Source organism: Muntiacus reevesi, chromosome 3 (genome assembly GCF_963930625.1).
Source record: "Muntiacus reevesi chromosome 3, mMunRee1.1, whole genome shotgun sequence".
Taxonomy (NCBI): domain Eukaryota; kingdom Metazoa; phylum Chordata; class Mammalia; order Artiodactyla; family Cervidae; genus Muntiacus; species Muntiacus reevesi.
Window position 1 is genome coordinate 182,920,473 of NC_089251.1, and position 15,364 is coordinate 182,935,836.

The window sequence follows — 15,364 nt, forward strand, 5'->3', positions numbered from 1 at the left end:
CTTGCGGAGGGTCAGGGACCCTCGGTTCGGTGCACGTGCTCAAACACGCGCTCAAACGGAGTGCGACAACGGCCCATGTCCAGTTTGCACGCTCATCTCAAATGGCTGGAAACTTAAACACAGTATTGTTGAAAATCAGACCACGATCCGACGTCAGGGGTTGAATACCTAACTGGTGATCCGCAGATTAAAATGTGTACACCTTGAAGCACTGAGAAGAGAAGCGTTGGATGCGCGGGGACCAAGTGAGGGGGGAGACGAGACTGTGGCTCCGCGAGGCTCCAGGCCGCTCGCGGGCAGGGCTCGGCTCGCCCACACCCGCCGTAACCCGAGCCCGGCCCCGCCTCCCTAGCGCGCGCCCCGGCGGGCCGGCCCGGCAGGTCCGGGCGGCGCGCTCTGAGTCACCGGAATCTAGGTGGGGCGGGCGCCGCGCCCCCGCTGCCAGCCCCGAGCCGCGTCCTCCAAGAGCCGCCTCCTCGCGGCCTCTTGCCTTTTGTCGCGCTGCCCGCGCTCGAGGGCCACTCTCCGCCGGCGTCCGAGCTCGCGCGCTGCTCTCCTCCCCGACGCCGCCGAGATGCTGCGCTGCGGCCTGGCCTGCGAGCGCTGCAGGTGGATCCTGCCGTTGCTCCTCCTGAGCGCCATCGTCTTTGACATCATCGCGCTGGCCGGTCGCGGCTGGCTGCAGTCGAGCGACGACAGCCAGACGTCCTCGCTGTGGTGGCATTGCTTACTAGAAGTCTGCGACAGCCTCATGGCGTACGGTGAGTGCCGCCTCCTCCGGGAAGTCCTCCGGGCGGCGGCTGGGGCGAGCGCCGGCGCCCAGGGAGTGCGGAAGTCGCTCTACGGGAATGGACTAAGACTGGGTCGAGAAGGGACTAAACAGGGCCGGGGGGCTAATGGGTGACTCAACAAAAATCTCTTCATAGCCTGGGTTCATACCTCGGACCCGTACAAAATCAAGCAGTAGCAGCCTTGAGTGGCCAAAACCCAGGCTCGACGCTGGTGGATAATGATCCTAGTTCAAACTACATTTATTCGTAGTTTGTACAGCAAAAGGTGATCTCAGCCATTTGAAAAGGGTTTGATGAGTAAATACAGTGAACAAAGTATATTTTCTTGGATACCTACTGAAATTTATTCCCATTCCGTGGCCTCCTTCTCTGGTTGTTCTTATGCTTAAACTACAAGTATTAAAAGTGCGTACCTTCCCTAATTCGCTATATTATTCAACTTGAACTAAGAGAAAGCAACTCTTCTTCCTTAAAAAAAAAAAAACAAACAAACCCAAAAAACAAAAACCCAACCCTTTCTGTCGAAGTTTTAGCAGTGGTAATTTCAGTAGATATTGCAGTATTTAACGCTGCAGGGTAATTCTTGTTAGAGGGAGAGTTTGGCTCAAGTCCAGGATTGCTGTTTAGAAAACTTTATTTCAATTCGATTTGAAATCTAAAAAGCAAACACACCTTCTACACTAGCGAAATGAAACGGAGTCGACAAATTTAAAATACTGCCGATAGAGTATTTTCTTTTTTCCAACGTGGAGGGATTTCCTGCCTACTAGTTAGCTGACGGACCGAACGGGACTTGCCCTGGACGGATACCGCTCCCAGCTTACTGGTAGGTGGGAAGAACTGCTGGGGTCTGTTGTAATTAGCGACGTGTGTGGGGTCTGAAAAAAGAGGGCTTAGGTAGGAGCATAATCAGAAGCTGAAAGCCAGGTACTACTGAATGGGGCCTCACCAGCTGAGTTTAATAGTTTTAAACCGAGAAAGAAGGCTATCCTGCTTTTTCCCCATTCTCTGGTAGGGCCTTTGACGTGCCCCCTACCCCTAAACTGGCTCAGGGCTTCAAACCAAATTCTGTTTATCTTGAGGCCCTGAATCAGAGGCTTGGTGCTTTATCTTATCCACTGTGGAGTTACTTGGAAGTTCCCACATGGAATCCACCCCACCCCCACCCACAAAGGAGGCATGGCCCTAGTCAGAAAGTAAATGTAAAGATAAATGAAATTCCTACTTTCCTTGAGTCCTTGTTTTTCCTCTCTTAAAGCACAAACAGCCCACCTGCCATGGTTTGTATTACTTGCAAGTCTTTTAGGTATTTGAAGCGAGTTAATTTCTTTGAAATAGCATGTCTGTGTATTTGGTTAAAATGCAGTCAGGTTCTGTATCTTATAGAGGATTTAGCAGGCCTGCTTAAAACAGGTGTGTTTTTAAGCAGACTTTGGTCTTCATGTCTCACTGCAAAGACTAATACAGACCCAACGAATATTTAGGGATCCTGGGCATGTGAATTAAGAAGGTTAGGGTGCAGGCAGAGCTTGGATCAGCACTATCGCTGGGACATGATCTGGCCTGCAAGGCTCTGACTGTGACCACAGCCCTCTTGTGAAACTGGCACAATGCAGTTTTTATTTTTCCTGACTTGCAGGATGAACTCACCTTCTTAGGGTGTGGCGCTTCTAACCCCAGGCTGATTGAGTACTTTGTATAAAGAAGGGAGTAAGCAGGTTCTATTTCTGTTTTCTAATTTGTTTTTAATTAGACAAAAGTCTCAGGCATTAACTTTTTAAAATTGTAGATAAAGTACAGATCCAGTGAATATTTGATGTTTCAATTTGATACAGAAGTTGGTCTTTGGAAAAGTGCGGTTTTCCAAGTGAGTCTTGCGGAATCTAGTACTGTCTTTGTGATTTTCACAAGTGGGAGGTGGTAGCCTTCACATTCCAATTTAGTTATTCCCGACCTTTGCAAAGATAACCAAGTGCCAAGAATGTGTTAGACGCAGCTTTTGTTCAAGCCCTAGAATCAAATGATGAACCTAGCATCCACTGTCAATAGGTGACCGTGGGAAGAAGAAAATAGCTATGAATTCACCACAAGAGGTCCATCCCAGGCTACTGATGTCAAAGATGGTTAGAATGATTATTGTACTTCCACTCCATCTCCTACCAGGGACTGTTGTCTAGTTTTGCCTCACAGGTATAGAAATTGTGTATTTCTACACTTTAGGTCGTTTATCTAGGTGTCTGAACTCTTGAGATTTTCAGATGGCTTCAGTATGTCCTTGCTGAAAAAAATACATTCACATGAGGTCATACTTTATCTAAAATGCAGTGAGCAGTTTACACATACTCCCACGTATGTACAAACATGACGAGGAATAAGGTTGATGGCTCTAATTAAAATATCTCAGTATAGAGAATTAAGTACCTCCACTTTTTAAAAATTTCTTGCCGTGTACTAAAATTTAAATCTTGTGGTTTACCATTGTAACACTTACGAAAGTATACCTTTGTATTACAAAGTGCTTCACTATCACTTTTATTTGCTGATATTTATAACTTTGATTTATTTTGGTATTAAAGACCCAGGTTGTTGCTGGTCAGTATCGGCAATAATACTAAATAATATAGGCATTTTTCCATAAAGTTCCTTAGAATTATGTAAAAAGCAGAACGTTATATTCTTCACTGTCATTAACAGTTTTAAGAATTTAAAAATATGATTTATCTACTTCATTTTTCCTCATCAATAAACCGAATTAAACACTGAATATTTTCTTTTGCATAATAGTAACAACTAAATGGGGCTTCCCTGGTGGGTCGGTGAGAAAGAATCTTCCTGCTGTGCAGGAGAGGAGGGTTCAGTCGGAAGATCTCCTGGAGAAGGAAATGGCAACACACTCCAGTATTCTTTTTTTCACTCCAGTATTCTTGCCTGGGAAATCCCGTGGATAGAGCAGCCTGGGGGGCTACAGTCCATGGGTTCGCAAAAGAGACAGATACAATTTAGCAGCTAAACAACAACAACTAAATAAATACACATACTTGTTTGAATTTTTTTTTTTAAATCAAGGTTTCTAATCCTCAAAACAGGAAAAGAAAAATCTAGATTTAAATGCTGAAACAGTCATTCAAATTTCATGTATAAAGAAAATGCAAAATTAAATTTGAATCCGTGTTCACAGATGGTATTTCTGCATTGCTGGCACCTTCTCTTCCAGTTCTAAGAAAGAGTAGATCAGGAGATCTACTTCAGAGATGTAGATTTCAAGTCCTAAGCAAGCTCTGACTCGCTCAGGGTGGAGAAAAATGGAGTTAAGTTTGTGGATCAGTTACTGGGATAAGAAAGATGAATTTATGCTCCAAGAACGACAGTGGCAAGTCTGAGTGCCAGCAAGGGATAACCAGGTTGTCTTCCATCTGAACTCAGAAGGGCAGAGCCTCATTTTTACCAATGATACCACATTGAAATTTTTTTTTTAAACATGAAATCAGCCTTAAGACAAAGAATCAGATTATTATAGGAAATAGTTTTAGATCATTTAGCCCTATGGTTTTTCAAAGCATGGAAAATGAGAAAAGCATGAAGTTAACAGGTGTTCACTGGGCTAAATTCAACTTAAAGGATTTCATTTTGAGATTATATTCTTGTGGCTTATGAAATTAGGCATTAGTAGATTGATCTTTTGTGGGCATGTGTTCATATTCTTATATAGTAAAACAAAAATTTGGACATTCAATTGATTTTCATGATTAAATATATATATATATATGTTGATTTATAAAATCTAGACATCTAGGAACCAGTGATCTTGCCCAGTTTACTCCACATTTGCTATGCTTAGCAATAACTACCAGAGAGCCTCGATTCCTTTTTAGTGACCTAATTTGTCTTTTCTCCCTGTAAATGGACACAGACTCCTAGACTATCAGAATTAGGAGGGACGAAGAATGCACCTACTCAAGATTTCTCCAAAGCCTGCCCGTCAGCATCCCCTGTGATTGATCTGAGCTTTCACCCTTTGTTCAGCAACTTAATTCTCTCCACCATGCTTGTTTGTTTAAAAGTACCTCTCTTAGTAGCAATGCCATATAACACAGGGAGCCCAGCTTGGTACTCTGTGATGGTCTAGAAGTGTGGGATGGGAGGGGCGAGGGAGGCTGAAGAAGTACGGAAGGTATATATAATTATGGTTTATTTGCATTGTTGTATGGCAGAAACCAATAGAATATTGTAAAGCAATTATCCTCCAATTTAAAAAAAAGTACCTCTCTTAACACTAACAAGAGCTGACGTGCTTCTCTGTAAATTCTTCTTTCTAGCCTTCTAACAGCAGACAGATTTTCAAACATTTGAGGGTAGATCCCAAATTTGCGGCTAGTTATCTTTTCTGTGTCCATACACAATTTCCTGTATTTTCCCATCTTCCTGTGTAGGATAGTTTCCCCTCTCAGACTTTAAAAGACGGTAAAGGAGTTCTGTAAAGACCAACAGGCAAGAGTTATCATCTGGCTCAGTGTAGGGGGGTTGGGAATGTGGAGCATGTAAAGAATCTCACACCTACTGTGGAATCTTCCCCCCTAGAGACCCCCGCCCCCACCATTCTTGCTTTAAGCCATTCCTCTCCTGCCTCCAAACCTTGCAGAATCGCTCTTCCTTTGCCGATTGTTTTGGAGGCCTGTACTGAGTTATCCTCTAGATTTTTACTACTAATGCAGACCATCAGCACCCGCATTATTGGGGAGGTTATTGGACACTCAGTATCTTAGGCCCATCTACCGAATTGGAATCTGTATTTTAACAAGGTCCCCAGGTGATTGATTCATCGGCACTTTTAAGTTTCAGAAGCACTGGTCTGTATTACTGCAAGTCTCCTTGCTGAATAGGCAACAGTCTTTTTGACTATATCGTCCACCCATGCTTATGTTTATTTGTAGATAGCATCTTTTTATATTTTCAGTTTTGGTCTCATCCAGTTTTCAGTTCTGTGTGTGTATGACTTAAAGAATTTTATAGAAACAATAGGAAGAAATCTGACAAAATCTCAGTCACCAGGTAGGGTTTTCGGTCTTGTTCATAGATGAGTCTTTTGTTCTGGGAAGGAACCATCCTCTGGCTGGGTGACAGTTCGGTGTGTGCAGGGCGCTGAGTGCGGGGCGGGTTCACAGGAGGTTTCGGTCAGCATTTGTTGCTGGGTGCTGGGCTCAGTCGCTTCAATCATGTCCAGCTCTTTGCCAGCCTGTGGGCTGTAGCCTGCCAGGCTCCTCAGTCATGGGGTTCGCCAGGCAAGAATCCTGGAGTGGGTTGCCATGCCCTCCTCCAGGGGCTCTTCCTGACCGAGAGATAGAACCCACGCCTCCTGCATTGCTGGCCAATTTTTTACTACTGAGTCACTAGGGAAACCTCAATATTTGGTGCCCACATGTAAAACTCCTGAAGAATGCAGCAGATCCATTAAAAGAAATACTAATTTGGGGTGAAAAAGTCATGACAGTCTCCAAAGTATCACCCACAATAGTAGTAGTGCTCTCCTTGTCTTAAAATTAAAAAAAATTTTTTTTCTTTTCCCCAAACTTAAGTTTGATTTATGGTTTCTAGCTTGATATTCTAGGTATTTACTTATTTTTACTTTTATTGCTCTTTTCTTATCAGTTGATCTTATTGGTCTTTTCCCAGCTGTATTTGTCTTGTAATGTCATGTTTTAGTGTATAATCTCTGGAAAAAGATACGGCATTCTTCCTCATACAAAAAATTTAAAAACATTTCCTAGAAAAAACTCAGAATTTCATTAGTGATCAGCGAATGGTTTCCATGTTGTTGATTTAATGTTGAATCTTTGCAAGAAATAGCAAAATTCGATAAGCCATTCTTCACCTAAATGGATCTTTAATGAATCTTATTTAACAGTGGATTTGTAATATTGCTGGTTTCTTGGATAACATGAATTTCTCCAAGGGGTATTTAGAAAATAAACTTATGACAGAATAAATTATGAATTACATATGAAACCCCAAATTTGCCTTCCTTTAAGAAAACAAACAAACAAAAAACATTCCTGCATAGAAACGCTGTTTACCTGAAATACAGCATGCTGTTGTGGTCTCAATTCAGAGAAAGGTAATTGACAACTTCCCCAACCCCTGCACACACACACACACACACACACACACAAATTCTGCTTATTTGAATTTAATGATTGTATTTAATTGAATTTAATGATTGACAGTAACCATGAAAAAAAAATCTATAGAAATGAGACTACAGTTGATAGTAGTCTCATTTCTCATGAAACTTACATGCTCCTTTTTTGGCAGTGTTGCAATCTATGTTTATAAGGAGATTAATCATCTAAGTTGTTCTCAAATTTTAGTATGGATGTAACAAATGCCAATAAAATACAGATTAGGAAAGGCCATAAAATTTACTATATAAAATAATAATGAAGGACGGAGTCATATTCAGAATAGATGAAGATGGATTGTCTTTGAAGAACTGAGGAACATCTGTTGAATCATGAAAGAAGTGGCTTTAGGACAAGTTTTAAAAAGTGATGTTTTTTTTCATTGGGGCAGGTAAATAGGTAGAATTTAGGTGAAGGTATAATATAAAATATAAATAGTGCTCAAAAGGGTTTGGTAAATTTGGGAATATCAGGCTCATTCTGGGTGATTAAGGGAGACCACACGTACTTAGCCTACAGACTTAACTTTTAAAAGTGTGTGTCTTGGAAAATTGCCATGTTGTAAGCCTACATGGCAGTTGGCCCCTTCTCAGGCAGAATGTTGGGCTGGGAGGACCCTACTCAGGCCTAATAGGATCCATCTCACAAAACAGTCATTGACATGAGAGCAGACTGCCTTCCTTGTTATCCATCCGTCTGGACCTTCAAAACCATGTTAAGATTTCTATCTCAAATGATAGTTAAGTGATTCACTGTGGGTGTTTCCACGCTACAAGGAGCAGGTTGTACATGTTCTACTTCCAAGGCAGCCTTTCTCCAGACAAAATGTTGCTGAAGTATCCATTTTGATTTCTCTCAGACTCAGCGTTTTAAATAAACAAGACGCTAATTGAGTTGATTTAACATAGCATAGAAAGAATTATTAAAATGATGTGTTTATCTTTACATTCACCTGTTGGTTTTAGGTGAATTGGCTTACTATTTTTTAAATTTCTTTCAAGTACCTGAAACTAAGTGAAAATTACAGCTATAGTGTCAGAGGAAGTAGTAATAGCAATAATTTAACTTTGTATTAATTTTCCTCAAATAAACAGGTAAAATGATTGACATTACTCTTTAGGCAATATCATACATTATTTAGCAATAGTTTAAAAACCTTAATCTGTAATTGTCAAAGTTTGATTATTAAATATGTTCCCTGTTAGGATTTTTTTTTCTGTATTTATTGAACACGCACATTCTACTGTACAATTGATTTTCGTGTTTGTATTCCTCTGTATGCATATAGAGATGTATTGCCTTTTCATTGAACAGTTACAAACCTGTGAATTCAACTTAAAAGGAAAAATCAGTGTCTGCTTGTTTGAATTTAATGATTGTATTTAATTGAACTTAATGATTGGCAGTAGCCATGAAAAAAATCTATAGAAATGAGACTGTAATTGGCATGTCACACACTGGAAGTTGCATGCTCCTTTCTGGCAATGCAACAGCTGTTCTTATAAGAAGATTAATCATCTATCTTAGTTGTTCTCAAGCTTTAGTATAAATGTAAGAAATACTAGCAAAATGCAGATTCCTGGGCACGGTCTTTTCAACTGTGATTCATTGTGTCTGGAGGGACACAGGAATCCATATTTTCTATAAGCACCACTGATGGTTTTGTATCAGTGGTCTATGGTGTAGACTTAGAGATGGTCTTAGATGTTCTTTCCAAAGATGGCTCCTCTTCTCTGGAAAGTTACCTTACTCAAAGGACAAGGCAAAAGTGAGAAAAGAGAATTAATTACTCAATTTCACATTCTGGCTTTATCTTTGTTGCTTTTAAAATAAAACATTTCTTTTTACCTTGGTCCTAAAATCGCTTATTGATCTCACAGAAAGAGCAGGACTTGGAGGAAAGTAGTAAAAATTATAAACAAAACTGGACCCACTCATGGACTGTCATGCCCCTGATGATGGCATCGGAACTGTCATCCTGACACTGCTGCTAAAGGATCATTTGTGTGAAAACATAATATTTGAGCGTGTAAAAAAAAATGAGCATGTGTCTTCTACTTGAAAGAAAGTGAAAGTTAGTCACTCAGTTGTGTCTGACTTTTTGTGATCTCATGGCCTGTAGTCCACCAGCTTCTTCTGTCCATGAGGATTTCCAGGCAAAATTAATGGAGGGATTGCGATGCCCTCCTGCAGGGGATCTTCCTGACCCAGAAATCAAATCTGTGTCTCTTATGTCTCCTGCATTGACAGGTGGGTTCTTTACCACAAGCACCACCTGGGAAACCCTAATAGGTAGTAGGGGCAGGGTATAAACAAGGTTCCCAAGCCTTTGTTCTTTCTGCTAGTCCTTAGGTTTGTCTACCATTGACCAGTCTAGTGACCAAAATTAAGTGAGGGTATGTTTGCTACCCAAGCTTTGTAAAAGTTGGAGTAGGACCAGCACTGAGGTGCATGCAACTCTCTTTTTCAAATTCAATAAGGAAAAACAGGTTAAGGGTGCATGTTCATTCATTAATGAATGAGTGGACAAACATAATGTGGGCTCTCCATACAATAGAATAATTATTGGTCATAAAAAGGAATGAAGTCCTGATCCATGCTGCTACAATATAGATGAACCTTGAGAACATGCTAAATGCAAGCACAGGACAGTCACAAAGGCCACATAATATAACCTATAATTCTGCTTATAAGCAATGTACAGGGTATACAGATTTATAGAGACAGAAAGTAGATTAGTGGTTGTTGGAAGCTGAAGGAAGAAGGGAGTGGGAGGTGACTGTTAATGGTCATGGGGTTTCTTTTTGGAATGATGAAAGTTTTAGAATTGTAAATGGTGATGGCTGCACAACCCTGTAAATATAGTAAGAACCACTGAATTGTACACTTTAAATGGATGGATTTTCCACCATGTAAATCATATCCCCAAAGAAAAAGAGTCACATTCTGGCTATAGACAGGCTAGAAATCAGACTTGGCTGCCAGTTCTGTGACCATAGGCAGATTATCTGGACTCTCCAAGCCTCAGTTTCATCTCACTTCTAAAATAGAAATGATAACAGAATGTGAGCCTTGAAGAATTATCATGAGAATTCAGAGAGTTAAACCATGGCAGGTTCTTAGCTCCATGCCTGGCACAGAGTGATTACTTCATACATGTCAGTTACTACCTCTGGAGAGAAAGTTGTGTGGGAAAGAGATTTTACAAATTGGTGCAGGTTGAACAGGAAGAGTGATGGGCTGGAATCCTTAGCTGGGAAGTCATGGCTTTTCTCTTCCCATAGGCAGAGCAGAATGGGCCAGGGCTGGAGCTGCCCACATAGATCTTTGAAACCAGAACTAAATTTCCACCTTATCCCGATTGTTTTTAGGGCGCATGTCAATAACTGAGAATTATTGTGCAACAAATTCTGAATACTTAAGAAAAAATTTATGCAAAAATTTAGAAAGGTTGTTTGCACCTAAATTTGTTATAAAAATCACACATACTTTACAATTAAGGTGTTTTATTTCACATCTCTGCCTAGTCATAGGCACTCTGTTTTCAAAAATTATTTTTGCATGGAACCAAATCTTAATACAAAACAAAGATCCTTTTAAAGGTAATTGAAACAGTTCCTGACGAGATTATAATTTGGATTGTTCAATACCAAAAATGTTGTTTATTAGGTTGTACTGGATTAGAACTTGAGTTAATCTTTTAAATATACCTGTTTATATGGCCAATTTATCCACTTATTAAGTGAGATACAGTTTAATGATGTCTACCTTTCATTTTGGAGGTATAAGCATTTGCCCCCAAACAGAGGGATAAGGCATTACTGTATATCACTATATTAATGCCCTACCTACGAATTGCCTATTCTTCCTTTAAAATATGGAGATGTTATGGTGAAACAGATCACCAGCCCAGGTGGGATGCATGAGTCAAGTGCTCGGGCCTGGTGCACTGGGAAGACCCAGAGGAATCGGGTGGAGAGGGAGGTGGGAGGGGGGATCGGGATGGGGAATACGTGTAACTCTATGGCTGATTCATATCAATGTCAATGACAAAACCCACTGAAAAAAAAATAATAAAAAAAAATATGGAGATGTTTAAGTATTCTTGAAAGAAAAACTATTCTTCCACCCAAATATAATTATTAGAAAGAAAAAAAAACTGTTGATGCTTTGTTAAGTAATTTTTAGATTTGGCATGTCTGTTGTATTAATGACCGTTTGTTTTTCCTTGTAGCTTGGGGAAGGGCAGCCGCCGCCATGTTGCTCTGCGGTCTCATCATCCTGGTGATCTGCTTCATCCTCTCCTTCTTTGCCCTCTGTGGACCCCAAATGCTTGTCTTCCTGAGAGTGATCGGAGGCCTCCTGGCCCTGGCTGGTAAGACTGTGCACCAGCAATTCTTCATTCCTATCTGCAGTGAACATCAATATAGTATACTATATCAATATAGTAACTATAGTATAGTCCAAGCCACAGTGAAGATCCCTGACAACACAGCTCCTGATCTGCTCTCAGAAAATGTGTCCCCAAAGGCAGAAATAGCAGAGGATGTGCTTTAAGATCCTGCTCCCTTTCCTCTTCTGCCTGAGATAGCGTTGCAGTCCCAGGCCCCCCACCCAAGTGAGGAAGGTTGTCACTCTACCTGTCTAGGCTCTCTCTAGCCTAGCCTACCACTCTAGGCTGTCTCTCATAGATGACCTCGAGTCCCTGACACCGCTCCGCAAGGGGCCAGGGCTGTGTCGCCACTGGAAGGGCAGTCTCCATAGTGGTCTCAGACTGGCCTGCCATGAGCTGCATGCTTAGGGGACTGAAATGTCCCTGAACCATTGCACTTGGTGAAGAAGTTTTGCAGTCTTAGGATGTGGTGGATCATGGAAGGGTCCTCTGCAATTTAGATTTTGTAGAAATTGATCTAAACCATGTGATGAACCCAAATGGGTAAATAACTATATTTTACATGTATTATGGCACATATTGGAGAAGGAAATGGCAACCCACTCCAGTATTCTTGCCTGGAGAATCCCATGGACAGAGGAGACTGGTGGGGTACAGTCCACGGGGTCGCAAAGAGTTGGACACGATCACATTAGACAAAAATGCAGAGAAGTGTTCATTTTGTGTAGGACACAACGATTTGCACTAAATGACAGGCTTAACCAGTGAAAGTTTGCTATTTTAAGTAGACAAGAAGCAGAGAAATGATGATCCACATCAAGATTGCCCTTCATGAGTTGCCAAAGGAGAACATTTTAAGTTGGGAAACAGAAGCAACAAGTCAAGATATGGAAACATCTGTAGCCTTTCTAGTGATTAAAAAAGAGAAATGGAAAAACTAGTTTTTCTTTAAAAAAAACCAAAAAACAGAAAATTAGTTAAGAATATATCTGTGGAGCTAGTAGAAAAAAATTAAGGTGAAAGCAAAGTGGTGGTAACCATCCACTCCTGGACATACTCCAGGAAGCACAGCCAACTAATTGGCCCCTCTGTGAAGAGCAGCGTCTAAGTGTCACAGAGCTAAAATTTGCTCATGCCTTAAGTCATGGCAATGCACATATGAAATACTAAGTTAAAAGCACATGGCATAGCGTCGTGTTCAGTCATGTCTGACTCTTTGCGACCCCATGAACTGCAGCATGCTAAGCTTCCTTGTCCTTCACTATCTCCCAGAGTTTGCTCAAACTCATGTCCACTGAGTCAGTGATGCCATCCAACCATCTCATCCTCTGTCATCCCCTTCTCCTCCTGCCTTCAGTCTTTCCCAGCATCAGGGTCTTTTGGCATAGCTTATGGCATAGCATAGCATGTGTGTACTCATTAGCGCTTTATAGAATTATGCATGTTCATTGAAAAAGACTACAAAGTAAATCTAATAAAGCTCCTTTTATTTTTAAGCAATTTAAAATGTTAATGCATGATTAATAATAATTGTAACAATGTGACTGTTATATTAAGAGTTTAGAAGTCTCTTTGACATGTTTCCCTGCCTGTATCTGCCCTTTCACTTTTTCAAAGCACCTTGATATTTCTCTTGTTTTACTTCTATTCTTCTAGCCTGGAATGCTCTTCTTCCTGCCCTCCATCTCTTCATTTCTATTTTATTCTTCAAATTTCCCTTCCTCTGCAGGCTTTTGTACCGATTCTCCCATTGGTCATTCATATCATTGGTTCATTGTTTCATTTAGTCATTCATTTATTGAATGAATATTCCAGTGGCATGTTATCAAATGTCAGTATTGAGTCCTAATTCATGTGTGTGTGCACACACACGTGTATATATATGTGTGTGTGTGTGTGTGTGTGTATAATTTTTTCTAATACTGACATATTAAATGTTTGGCACAGGAAATGCAAAGATGAAAAGAACAGGCTCTTCTCTATGCTCTTGCTTTCTATTGCACACCACAATTCAGCAATTTTTACTTTAGTGTATATAATGCTTGCACAGGTACTGTGGAATGATGCTCTAATATTCTGCCTGTATTTCATATATTCAGTATTCTGCTCAGTGCCAGGTATCTTTGACACAAAATATTCAGCCATCTTTTTTGGCTCATGATTAACTAGATTCTCCCAGCCCCTTTTATCAGCATTATTTAGGTGGACTTAACACTTAATTTTAAGGCAAAAATGTTGAAGAAGAGGAATTAATCTGTTGTTACCATGCATTCATTCATTCATGCATTCATACTTTGGGAATTTTTTTCCTTCCTTTTAGCTGTGTTCCAGATCATCTCCCTGGTAATTTACCCTGTGAAGTACACTCAGACCTTTAACCTTCACCTCAACCCTGCTGTCACTTACATCTATAACTGGGCCTACGGCTTCGGGTGGGCGGCCACTATTATCCTGATCGGCTGTGCCTTCTTCTTCTGTTGCCTCCCCAACTATGAAGATGACCTGCTGGGCAATGCCAAGCCCAGGTACTTCTACACATCTGCCTAAGGTGGGGAATGAGCAGAAGAACATCACTGCTGCTGAGATAGATTCCAGAGAAAGAAACTGTTTTCCCCAGAATACTTTGAACCTGTTTTGGGGACAATGTTCATATCATTAAACTATGGTCAAAATGTTAAAATAATCTGGGGAAAGTGTTTCTTAAATGGTGTTATAGTTTCATATTCATCTTTTATATATGTTTTGTAGTGTTAAGTAAGATTTACTTCTTTTAATTAATTACCTAATTATTAAGTTGACTAAAAAGCTCATTCAGGCTTGTCCATAAGATGGGAAAACCTGCACTCACTTTTTGGCCAACTCAATACTAATATGCCAATGTTTGCTTGTATCTAACAATACCATTGATATTGCATTTGTAAAAGAATATGAGTATGAAAGTAACCACAAAATTTATAAGGTAAAAATGAGAAGGCTTCAAAGACTTGAGTACTCTGGTTAGGTTTCTGTTTTTCCCAGATGGAATGGGTTGGGTCTATTAAGGACTGAGGAGAGAAGATGATACTGGTAAAAATTGTCAGTGACTAAATATTCTAAAAGAAATGCAAAAAAAATTTTTTTCAAGCCTTTGGCTATTCAAAGAAGCAAAATTGGTTCCTACATGCATGTCATTTGTGAGAATTTCTAATGAATATCATGGATAATTGATTTGGGGGCTAAGCTTTCCATTAACTTAATATGACATCTAGGAAAGTATTCTTTCATTGCCAAAACCTGTTGCAGTAGTAAGGCCTCCTTAAGCAGTGAAATCTTAAGATGAAATTTTCTCTTTTAAAGTGGTTCGTAGGGTGGGGGTGTGGTAGAAAGCTACTAGTAATTCTGTGCTCTTTGGTGTCTATATGCTCTAGACCAGAGTAGACTGGATTGAAAAATGGACTGGTCTAATTCATTGTGACCTTTAAGTAGTATTAGGTTGTTCAGTAAAGCATTAGAGGGCCATTCCCATCACAAAAGTAACATTAAACAGCCTAAAGAGGAGACATGGCTTGAATTTTTCATCTTTGGCTTGATCGGGCTCTAATCATGTAGACACAGCTTCTGATAGATTGCAACTGTAAGCAAAAACTTAAATATGGTTAAAAACCTGGTTTCCCTTGGTAAACAGATTAAAAATATCTGATGTAAAACGTTTAACAGGAGAAGTCAGGAATGGGGGTTTCTCTGACTTGCAAATATGATATATCACATGGAATATTATTATTTTTTTACTATTGTACTTACATAATGAAAACCAATTCATTTTATATATCAAATTATTTTGTAAGCTGTAAAAATAGCAGTTGCAGTTTTATTATGAACTTTTCTCAATAAACCAGGTGATCTTATCTTGTTTCTAGTTTGCAGTTTTTTTGGTTTTGCTACTCCCCTCATTCCCCCAAATCTGGGGGAAGGGAGTTTGTAAAAGATGTTTTGAGTGGGGTAGTAAGAACATTGGATAAAGTGAA

At 40.2% G+C, this 15,364-nt stretch overlaps 1 protein-coding gene across 1 annotated transcript; it reads left to right on the forward strand.

Moving 5' to 3' along the window:
* Positions 1–385: 385 nt before the first annotated feature.
* PERP (p53 apoptosis effector related to PMP22) lies at positions 386–15,244 on the forward strand. Its single transcript, XM_065931278.1, has 3 exons — positions 386–761; positions 11,202–11,342; positions 13,681–15,244. The coding sequence occupies exons 1-3, from the start codon at positions 575–577 to the stop codon at positions 13,905–13,907; spliced, it is 555 nt and encodes a 184-aa protein (XP_065787350.1). The 5' UTR covers positions 386–574; the 3' UTR covers positions 13,908–15,244.
* Positions 15,245–15,364: the final 120 nt, after the last annotated feature.

What these genes read in the sequence shown, in the direction of transcription:
- PERP (XM_065931278.1), top strand. Translation starts at nt 575, where the DNA reads ATGCTGCGCTGCGGCCTGGCCTGCGAGCGCTGCAGGTGGATCCTGCCG. An exon ending in CGACAGCCTCATGGCGTACG is followed by an intron (nt 762 to 11,201) that starts GTGAGTGCCGCC and finishes TTTTCCTTGTAG; the next exon opens with CTTGGGGAAGGGCAGCCGCC. An exon ending in AGGCCTCCTGGCCCTGGCTG is followed by an intron (nt 11,343 to 13,680) that starts GTAAGACTGTGC and finishes CCTTCCTTTTAG; the next exon opens with CTGTGTTCCAGATCATCTCC.